This window comes from Nomascus leucogenys, chromosome 5 (assembly GCF_006542625.1).
Source record: "Nomascus leucogenys isolate Asia chromosome 5, Asia_NLE_v1, whole genome shotgun sequence".
Classification (NCBI taxonomy): Eukaryota; Metazoa; Chordata; class Mammalia; order Primates; family Hylobatidae; genus Nomascus; species Nomascus leucogenys.
In genome coordinates, this window is record NC_044385.1 from 67,898,248 (window position 1) to 67,910,058 (window position 11,811).

At 35.4% G+C, this 11,811-nt stretch overlaps 1 protein-coding gene across 4 annotated transcripts in view; it reads right to left on the minus strand.

Annotated features, from left to right (window-relative positions):
* The window catches only part of VWA8 (von Willebrand factor A domain containing 8), a 424,992-nt gene that overhangs the window by 121,520 nt on the left and 291,661 nt on the right, over positions 1-11,811 (minus strand). For all 4 annotated transcript variants that reach the window (XR_004030158.1, XM_030813328.1, XM_030813329.1 and 1 more), the window contains 3 exons: positions 11,669-11,778; positions 10,852-11,006; positions 6,555-6,750 (listed from right to left, as the gene is read on the minus strand). Coding sequence is in view for 3 of the 4 variants with exons in the window: in XM_030813328.1 (XP_030669188.1) it covers positions 6,555-6,750; positions 10,852-11,006; positions 11,669-11,778 (461 nt within the window). In the remaining variant the exon portion in view is untranslated. The remainder of the gene's footprint in view (positions 1-6,554; positions 6,751-10,851; positions 11,007-11,668; positions 11,779-11,811) is intronic.

The window sequence follows — 11,811 nt, forward strand, 5'->3', positions numbered from 1 at the left end:
TTCTTTGCCAAGAGTGACCAGTTACTGAAGCTATAGAGATGAGTGGAGCTGCCTCACTAACTTACTCATATTTTGGCTTGCCACTTAGAGGCGCTTTTACAAATAAGGAATAGTATTAAGTTGATCTACTGCCATCAGCACTTTTAGATTGCCTGTGAAAGCAAAGTAAGCCAACTTATTTTAAAATATCTTTTTTTTCCCCATATCTTTCTTTTCTTTTACTTTGCTAATTAATTCCATGGTGAGAAAATGCAATAATGACTGTGTCTACTATTTCAAGAAGTAGAATTTTACTCCTGGTATTAAAAACTATTTTCAAGTATCAGAGAAGGGTAATGGCTACAAATCACTTTAGGGAAATAGTAAAGGTGGTGGTAGTGGTGGTAGTAGCAGTAAGCACTTTAAAAATAATAAAAATTGATGTTTACTGATTTGAAAATAAGTCAGCTCAGAAGAAAAGCATATTTACAAAAAGATTCTTGAACAGAATACTTGACTGAATTGAGGAAGTGAAAACTGTGGCCAGGTTTCCCTCCAAACTTAGCCAAGGCCTCATCCATCCATTTTAAACGTTTTAACACTGGAGTGAGGATGGAGGCTCAGTAAATTTCCATTACATTTATAATCCAAGTGGATTTCAAAGATAGGTATAAATTGTATTTAGGGATTAGTTCACTAACCATTAAAGGGAAGTCATTGCAGCAGTGTTTATCACATAGCTCCCATGATCAGTGGGGACAGTTTACATGCACAGTGCCAAGGTTAGAAGGAGGTATTAAAAACTGTCAGGCAAAACAACCAAGACAATTTTCAGAGGGAAGGTGAAATGCTATTTAAAAACTCACTCCTTCTAGAAATGTAATTTGATGTACACCTATTAATCACTGGGTTTAATACATTTCTGTGTTCACAGATAAAAAGAGTGATGTGTGCCCCCAAACTGTGCTGATACCAAATTTTTGATTTTACCCAAAGTTCAAAAAAACATTGTACTGCTTTCAATCAAGAATCATTATTTTGTGTTTAAAGAGCTCAGACCTGTGGTTTAAAAAAAGCTAACATTTAGCTAGAAGAAAAACAGTTGGAAGAAAGCAATAAATTTCTCCCCATCTGCATTAAATAAAAGCTACCTCATTATTGTGAAAGCCACCAGGAGAGTAGTCTTTACAGTTGATTTCTTTATAAAAGGCTGATGTACATTAGTCCCAGACTAATTAGATGGTTGGATTTGATTTACTTTACAAAATTATTCTAGCTTGAATTTTCATCAGAGATCTACATGCACATAGAATTAAGTATCAAAAAGGCTTAAAGAACAAACAGCCCCTGCTTTACCCCCTACCCGCCCCCGCCGCCCCACCATTTCCTGCCCCCTAGAGACACTTTCAACTTTTTAAGCTATTTCTGTGGTATTCACCTTCATCATTATGGTGCCTTCTTGAGGTTTCAGCTTCAGGCATTATCTCTTGCCTTCCTCCCAAGCAAGAAGAGAGTTTAACTCTTTTTCATTCCCCAATCCCCCACTCCCGATTTTCCCATTCCCCCAAACATTCATATAATTTTGCTTGGATTAACATCCAGTGCTTATATTATTACAATTATCTAAATGCTAATCACGGCTTTGCTATGTCTTATATTATCATTACTTTTTCCTGTATAACTTTTTGCTTTTATTGGAGCTAATAAGCATCATGTTTTGTTTAGTTTTATGTAGTACAAATTTATTCCCAAGGTTCCCTAATTGTTAAAATCTCTAAATATGTTCATATATATTGGGTTTATCAATTTCAATTTCTAAGAGACATCTCTCCTGAAATGTCATCTGTTCTAACCTTAGGCCTGTGCATGGCTGTCACCCTGGGATCTTCCTTCACCATGCTCCTAGGGATTTTCATTCTTTCTCTCTTTTTTACAGCCCACATTTATAAAATTCTTCCCCCATGTCAGACATTGTCCTAAGCAATTTATATATGTTTGGAATATTTTAGTAACACTACTTAAACAAAAGAAGGGAAATAAAACTCCTAGCAACTAAGAGAAAAATGGCTAAATAGGCAGTTCTTGGAAGAGTAAATGGCAACATATGAAAGGATGCTCAAATGTACTAGAAGTCAGAAAAAGGTAATGCGAAACCACAATAAAAGGTTTGACCCTTACAAGAGTAGATTAGGATGGGATGCACCAGGACCCGCTTTATGCTACTGGAACACCTTTGGTAATTCTGCTCCTAAATATGCTCCCTACAGACTCAACATATACACAAGCAGACAGGTGCAAGGCTATTCATAGCACCATTATTTGTAATAGCAAAAACCTGGAAAGAACCTAAATTTGCACTGACAAATAACAGAAGAATAAATTGTTGTATGTGAAGCAGTGAAAATAAAAGTAGAACTATCAGTATGGATGATGACAAAGGTCTCTCTTTGACTGAACTGTAGTCAGGCTCTTCTGAATCCTCTTCCCAACTAGTTCCCAACTCTGGGGCCTCTGTGTTCATCTCTGCATTGTTCAATGCTAACAAGAATCCTGCTAAGTCAGTTTAACCAGAATCCCTAACCCTTGATATCTGATTGGGTTCCCCATTCTCCACCATCCCCTAGGTGATGTCAGATCACTCTGGGCTGCTCTCAGCAAGGATCCTGTTAGGTTTGTTCAGCCAGAATTCCCTCTTACCCCAGATGTTTTCTCTCAGTAATTTTCCATCCACTGACCCCCACCCTACTGCTTCACTTATTTCCACTTTTCCTTGTTATATTCAGAGTTGAGCCCCATCTCTCTCCCTTACTACAAAACTTCTTTGCAGTCATCCCTATACCTATCAAGATGGCCCTGCATAAAGCCTACCTTACCATTTTGTAACAAATGTCATGAATGATTTTTTTCTTTAGTAACAAATCTCACAAACATGATGGTGAAAAAAACAGACCAAGTTACAGAAGAATAAATACAATATGATACTATTTATACAAAGTTTAAAAACATAAAAAAAGCTATATATTATTTTGTGAATGATAAGTACTGAACTCACATTCAGAACAGAGATTACCTCTGGTTTGTCAAAAGGGAAGGCGATGAAAACACAGGAGTCTCTGACCATACTGGTAATGACTTACCAATATGGGTGGTGGGTGCAAAGATGTTCATTGTATTTTTCTTTAAACTTTTGTAGGCCTGAGATATTTTGTGAAAAATTAAAATACGCATGGAAACATGAACACACTCTTCCCGTCCCTAAATAGGAAGTGTTATGAGAGAGTATGACAAGGGCACCTGATTTAGATTTGAACAAGACCTTCTGAGGAAGTGACATTTAAACTGAGACCTGACAGATGAGAATGAGTTTGGGGGTTGGGGGGAAGGGGTGCAGCAGAAAGTTGGGAAGAATTTTGTAAATTCAAATTAACTGAAAGAAGTCAGAGAGTTATGTAATGCACAAATCACACTGGATCTTTTAAGCCAAGTTAAAATTTCTAAACTTTATCCTAAGGACAATGTGACCTGAGTTGTGTTTAAAAATATTACTTTCTGACTAAAACAATTTTGAAAATGAAGAACAAAGTGGAAGAATCTATACTACCTAAGTCAACCAAGACTCACTATAAACTATAAAGCTATAAAGCAATCAAGAGAGTACGGTATTAGTAAAGGGATAGACACATAGACCAATGGAACACAATAGAAAATCCAGAAATAGACCCACTCATATGGGCAGCTGATTTTCAGCAGAGGTCTAAAGGCAGTGCAAAAGAGAAAGGACAGGACAGTCTTTTCAGCAAATGGTGCTGGTGCTGGAACAATTGAATATCCCCATGTAATTAAAATAAAGAGCCTCAGTCCATACCTTATACCATGTAAAAAATTAACTCAAAATGGATCATAAATCTAAATGTAAAATATAGAACTATAAAACTTCTGGAAGAAAACATAGACGATTTGCCCTTCATCAAAATAAGAGAAAATGTTTGGAAAGTATATCTTTGACACTGAACTTGTATCTACACTAAAGAACACTCAGAGTTCAGGAGTCTGAGACCAGCCTGGGCAACATGGCAAAACCCTGTCTCTACAAAAAAATACAAAAATTAGCCAGATGTGGTGGCATGTGCCTGTAGTCTCAGCTACTCAGTAGCTGAGTTGGGTGCTGCTTGAGCCTGGGAGGCAGAGGCTATAGTGAGCTGAAATCGTGTCACCACACTCCAGCTTGGGCAACAGAGCAAGACCTTGTCTCAAAACAAATAAACAAAAGGAATGCTCGAAACTCATTAATAAGAAAATAAATAACCCGATTTAAAAATGGGCAAAAGATCTGAAAGATATTTTATTAAAGAAGATACACATAAAACAAAATGCTCAACATCATTAGGTGCTAGGGAAAACACAAATTAAAATCATAATGAGAAATCACTACACTCACTAGAATGGTGAGAAACTGACAATACCAAGTGCTGACAGGGATGCAGTGCAACTGAAATGCTGATAGAATTTCATTTCAAATATTCATTGCTGATAGAAATGCAAAATGGTATTTCCACTTTGGGAAATAGTTTGGCAGTTTCATCATATGATGCAAAAATGCCATTCCTAGGCATTTACTCAAAAGAAGCAAAACTTTATGTTCACTTAAAAACCTGCCCACAAATGTTCATAGTGGCCTTACTCTTTATTGCCCAAAACTGGAAACAACCAATAAATATGTCACCTTGTGAATGGATAAACAAACTGTGGTACATCTATGTAATAGGCAACCACTGGCAATTAAAAAAAAAAAAACGAATGATACACACATAACATAAAAAATAAATAAATAAATGATTCTCAAATGCACTGTATTAATTGAAAGATGCCAGACTCAAAAGACCACATACTATATGATTCCATTTATATAATATTCTGGTAAAGGCAAATCTATAAGAAAAGAAATCAGGTCAGTGATAAGTTGTAGGTAAGTGGAGGCATTGACCACAAAACGGAATGGGGGAAGTTTTTGGGGTGATGAAACTCTTCTATATCAAGTGTGGTAGTGGTTATCCAACTATTTGTGTCTGCCAAACTCACAGAACTATACACTAGAAATGGTGAATTTTACTGTATATAAACTGAGCTTAAGAACCAACGTACACTGTACTTTAAAAACATCACCCTGTCTGATGTGTGGAAAAGGGTAGGAGGGGAAAAGAGTGGAAGAGGTAACAATATCATAAGGCTATGGCAACATTTCAGTGTATGATGGTGGTGCTTTGGATGGGATATTGGTAACAGAATTGGAGACAAGTGGGTGGATACAAGATATATTTGCAAGGCTGTATATCAGAACATGGTGATTGCTGATGGATGAGATGTGGAGGATGAGGGAGAAGAGGTATCAAGGTGAGTCCCAGATTTCTGGGTGAATGAAGGTGCACTAAACTCTGGTACATAACTTCTTGTAATTCCTGGAATGCTCTGCCAAGTCCGTGCATCTTTCACATGGAGTATCCCTTTCCTGGACCAAATCCTTCAACTGATTAACTCTCATCTTTCAAGAGTCAACTCATAGTCTCCAGAATGGATTGTAAACTTCTCCTTTGTGTTTATATATCACCTTGTGAATATTCCTATCTTATTACACTGTACTAGAATTGTCAGTTTATTCATCTGCCTCTTCTACCACAAAAAACATTTTAAGGAAATGGTGATTTATCTTCCATGAGTTTCAGTTGGGAAGAAACTAATTCCAAACGTTATCATATAATCAGAACTTTTCAAACCCTGTTACAGATTATTATAATACATTTAGCATTATATTTGTGAAGTCCACACTAATACAATGCATATAGACACAAGATAATGTATCACTACCACTGTGATGTAAAAAAAAAAAAAGTCAATGAATCAATGATCAAACTTTTTCATAGTTATCTGTTATGATGAATGCCAGTGTGGTTCAATAAGAATAGCTCTAAACTTGGGATTAGAAGATTGTGGGGCAAATCTGGGCACTGTTGTCCACTGGTGGGGTGATCCTGGGCCAGTTATTTTAGTTCTGTGTCAGAATATTTTCATGTACAAATTAGAGAGCATGCTAACAATAGGATGGGGTTTTAAGGAGTAAGTGAATTTATACAAGGAGAGGAGATCATCCCAGGAATTGGATATTTTATGCAGTAATAAATATAAATTGACTTTCAGAGTGCTGTTAAGTGAATCAGTCTGCATGATAAGCCCCTGACTTTCAGTCTTAGGAGTTTAAGACAAAAGGCAGGCCTCAGTTTCTATGCCTAATACACTAAGACTTTTTAAAAGGCTCTGTGAAAACATCTTTTAGGTAAAGTTACTGCATATATTATAATATAAATGAAGATGAGTTCTAACAGCAGTGGCCACAGTTGCACACTGTGAAAATGAGTAAGAACTTTCTGAATACAGAGAGGTCTTTTTAGTTACTTCTAAACTTGTCAGAATGATCAATTTTTATAAGTATGAAATGATAAAGATAAATTAAATATCCTCTACCAAAAGGAAGCTACTTTAAACCACCTTTGTAAATTAGGAATTGGTGAGTTCCTTCTTACCTTTAGGGTAGATATCTTTTAGAGGGACTTCTCCTGGGGGTAAAATCCTCACTACCTGATTCGTATCTAAAAGAGTCACACAATTGCTTTGTTTTGGAGTCCCACTTTTCTTCTTTCCTCTATAGAATGATGTATCAGTGCCACTTCGTTTATGCAAAGATGATGATCTCTTCCAAGAATAAACTTCACTGGGTGACTGAAAAAAAGAAAGAGATTAAAGTACTGAAGTACCATATACTACATTCACCACAACCTTAACAACACAGCCCTTTAAGCAAATACTAATGGGAAACTAATGTTTCACAGGTATAAGAAAATCAAATTATTGGCTGGGTACAGTGGCTCATGCCTGTAATTCCAGTACTTTGGGAGGCCAAGGTTGGTGGATCACTTGAGTTCAGGAGTTTGAGACTGGCCTGGGTAACGTGGTGAAACCCTGTCCCTACAAAAAATACAAAAATCAGCCAGACATCGTGGCACATGCCTGTATTCCCAGCTACTGAGGAGATCTTGTCTTAAACAAACAAAAAATAAATAAAGTCATTTGGATGTGGTACAGGAGGTAGCTGCTTTGTCAATAATCATAACTTTCAGACAAGTGTAAAATATACAAGTTAAAATTTTTATCTTGAAATCAATTACAACTAAACAGAAGAAATACAGGAATTAGTTAAAAAATAAGTAAACATCTATACATAATAGAACATAACTAGCATTTTTAAAGCCCTGGGAGGGCTTCAGAAGTGATTGGGCCCCTTCCCAGTCATTCTTTCTCTCCCCTAGATTTTACTCTTCTGGAATTTTGTGTTATTTTTTCCTTGCTTTACTTTAAATTTTTACCACATATGTATTTATCCTTCCTAAGATCATAAAGATAATTTATGCTTTTTCTAAAAGTTTTAAGGCTTTATCTTTCACAGTTAAGTCCTTAGCCTATCAGGAATTAATTTTTGTGAATGGTATGAAGTGGGTATCTGCATTCATCCTTTTCTCACATGTATAGCTTATTGTCCAAATACCACTAACTTTTGCCCGTAGCAACAGTATCATAAAACACAGTTTATATGCAGATATCTGTTTCTGGGCACTGCATTTTGTTCTACTGTGTATTTTTCTATTCCCAGGCCAATACATGGTCTTAGTTACTGAAGTTTTATAATTATCCTTGAAATTTAATAGGAAGAGTACTTCTGTCTGGTCCTTCTTCAGAGATGTTCTGGTTATTGTTTGCCCTTGCAATAATGAGTTGCATTAGCTCTCTGCGTCCTTGTCAGTACTTGGTATTGTCAGTGTTTTTTTTATTTTAGCCATTCTAATGGGTAGGTACTAGTATCTCATCATGGTTTTAATTTGCATTTCTCTAATGACTAATGATGTCCAATAACTTTTCATGTACTTATTTGCCATCCCTCTATCCTCTTTGGTTAAGTGTTTGTTCAAGACTTTTGCTCATTTTTTTTTTCACATTTACCTTTAATTTTGCTTCTATATTTACCTAAATACATTGAAATCTATGAATTCACAAAAATATATCCAATTCTACTCTAATAACTACATGGTTCATTCTAGTTTTCTTCCTTTTAGTATCTATAATTCCCCTCTCCAACAGTTAAAAATTTGCTTTCATTATCCTTAATGTATTTTGTTACCCTTCACATATTTACTTTCTTGCTCAAGTCCACTGTATGTGACCCATCTCCCATCTCCACCACTAACCTTACTCCCTGGGCAGATGCTCTACTCTCCCTGCTTGGGTCCTGACAGCCCATATGGGGCCTCACTCACACAGGGACACATACTTCACCTTACTTGGGCTCCTACAACCCACTCCAGGCTGCCCCTTCACAGGAATGCCATCTTCATCCTGCTTGGGCTTAATATCCATCACTAGTGGTCACCTCTCTCCACCATAGATGTCCTTACCTTGCTTGGGCTCTGATCTCTGATAACTCACACTGGCCTACTATTTGCTCATTTGTAAAATTAGGCTATTTGCCTTCTGACTGTTAAGTTTTAAGAATTTTTATAGACTCTAGATACCAGTTTTTGTTGGAAATGTGGTTTGCAAATATTTTCTCCCAGCCTGTAGATTGTCTTTTCATTCTCTTAACAGTGTCTTTTAACAGAACTCAAATTTTAAATTTTGATGCAGCACAATTTATCAATTTTCTCTTTATATATCATGTCTAAGACACTATTACCATGTTTAATAGAAGTGGTAACAGTGGGCATCCTTGTTTTATTCCTAATAAGAAAAGAAAAGAAATACTTCTGATGTTTCACCATTGAGGATGATATTTGCTACAGATTCTTATAGCTATTTGGTATTAGATTTTAAAAGTTATATAAGTAATAATTAAGATGCCACTGATAACTCTATGAAAAAGTTAATAAGAGGTAGCATACTCATTTGTCAATAGTTTTATAGAGAATCCAAAGAAGTTCACATAAAGCAAGAAGGCAGTGTGGTGTGGTAAAAGGATGTGTGTTAAAGGGCTGGCTAGTCACACTTCAGCTCAAATCCCATTGCTTATAATCTTTGTGGCCTAGGGGATATAAGCTCTGTCTGTTTCTGTTTTTTCATTTCTAAAACCTGATAGAATTGTTGTAAAAATTAACTATCATGTATGAAAGGGCTTAGAGTAGCACGCTGCCTATTCTGTTGTGGCCTAAAAATATTACTGTCATCTTAAAGGCTGCCTAGCTGACTCTAATCTTCTATTTAGCAAATATTCATTAAATATCTCCTATGTGGTAGGTACCATACTAAGTAGCAGGGATATAGCTTTTAATTTAACAAGGCCACTAGTCTTACAGGCTATAAGAATTTCTATAAGGTTAATACAAACAGTGCCTTAACTTAGCTTTTATTTTCTAACTTTTTATAATAACATTATATTTCTATACTGATTTCTTCAATCAGAAGAAGGTAATTAGAAGATCAATTTTTAAAATAGTTTTACCTCCAGAACAAGTCCCAACGTTTTTTTTACAGCAGCAAACATTGTAGAAAGCATATAAAACACATCTCTTTCATATCAAGGCTGCTGTAAACACTGTAGTTCAATAACATTTCATTTCAAATTATATGATAGCAGATGCTTTTAACTTGATAATTAGGAAAACATACATCAGAGTTCTAAGCCACATATTATCCATTGAGTTTTAGATTTCAAATCTTATATCCTGAAGTACCCAGCATTCATTAACTATATTAAAATTTTGAGGCATACAAAATTGGAGTACTGTCAAGCAGAGCCCATATTTTTATCTTTAAATAATTCTATCATCCCATCTAAAAGCTACAAAGGAAATTATAAAAATTAAATGTTTAGTCAGAACACATGGAGCTACATCTAAGGTTATTAGATGGCAACTTGGACTGAAATAACTTTTATAATTAATTTCCCCACATTTCCATCAGAGAAAGATTTGCCCAGTTTCACCTACAGTCAATTCAAATAGCTTCTCCTTTATAGGTAACAGTAGATAACAGAAGGGCCCATCTAAGAGAAAAATCAATTGAGACAATTAGCCATTATACTATAACCTAGATGCTGCAAAGATATGATAAATCAGAGCAAAACTCAATGGAAAATAAATCTATCTTCATGACTGTTGAAAATTTTAATCTGCAATAATGACAACCCAACAAATTTAACTTTACACAGGAACAAAAAACCAAATATCGCATGTTCTCACAAGTGGGAGTGAAACATCGAGGACATATAGACACAAAGAAGGGAACAACAGACACTGACACCTACTTGAGGGTGGGGAGTGAGAGGAGGGTGAGGATCAAAAAACTACCTATCAGGTACTATGCTTATTACCTGGATGACCAAACCATCTGTACAACAAACCCCCGTGACATGCAATTTACCTATATAACAAACCTGTACATGTACACTTGAACCTAAAATAAAAGTTAATAAATAAATATATAGAATGTGTAGATGGAAAAATAATTAACTTTAAAAAATTCTAGAAGACATGATAGAAAATTACCATCAGAGGGTTAAGCATTTAAACTGTATTACATGAACTCCCACATATGGAGAATACTCATTTCCCCCTACTAGATTCTATCATTGCATTACACTTTCAGTGTTAATTTTTAAAGTGTAATGAAACTATTTAGGTATAACATATTTTCTACTGAGTGATTTGGAAGGCAGACTTGATCCAACATGTTTACCAGGAAATTATATTTTTAATAACCCCTCAAACAGGCTTACAGATTATAGGTCAAACTAAGGGAAAGAAATATTTATCCAATAATTTAATAGGTGCTTACCATGAGATCTGGAAAACCAACAACTATTGTAGCATAATTGTTCTCATCTGAGAGAATTCTGTTGGGAGAGGCAATCTTTTGCTCCACAGCTGAACTTAGATGTTCAGATGATAGTTGATCACTGGAAATTTTATGAGGTATGCTGAACTCTGTTTCTGAAAAGTATCAGAGAAACATTAGACACCATATGCTCCTGAAATGCTCCAGGAATTAATTTTTTGCAAGATTTTATTCTCAACAAGTCAAATGGAAAAGAACAAGTTAAAAAAGAGAAAACACTTTAAATTACATTCATGGGCTTTTGTTTGAAAAAATGCTGTTTTTATAATCAAGGCATCTTGCCAAAGTGATCTCAAGTATTTATAGAATCCAAAATTTTATTAGGAATAAATATTATAATTAATAGCTCCCTGTAGAAAAGATGTAAAAACTGACCCAACAAAGGGTTGGCAATGGTATGTTTTAGATTTTTTTCATAAGGACTATTCATCCCCCAAAACTGTGATAAATTAAGTAGAAATCCCAATGGTCTGTAGAAAAAAGATGTTATCCTAAATTAGACTTGCAACCTAAATGTATATAAAAATACTGATCTGTCAGTTAAAAAAATTCAAGGACAGAGCTTACAACAGTGAACTTCCTTATGACAATTTGAGATAGTAGATTCTTATTTACTATTTCTGGTGTAGCGACTAAGTTTTTTCTTTTGGTGTAAACTTAACATAGGCTGGTGTTTTGTTCTTAAATGATTCTAGAGGACAGTATGTGTACAAGCATGCACTCACACAGCCATAAACACAGATGACATAGCATTTACCTTGTGTAACTCCAAACCCTGTGCTGGGCGGCTCCTCTTTCAGCACATACAACTGGCAAACCCCACTGCCCTCAGATTCGATGTGTGCAGGCTTAGTTAAAAGATATTTCCTGCAAACAAACAAAACATCTAGCTTAAGTGAA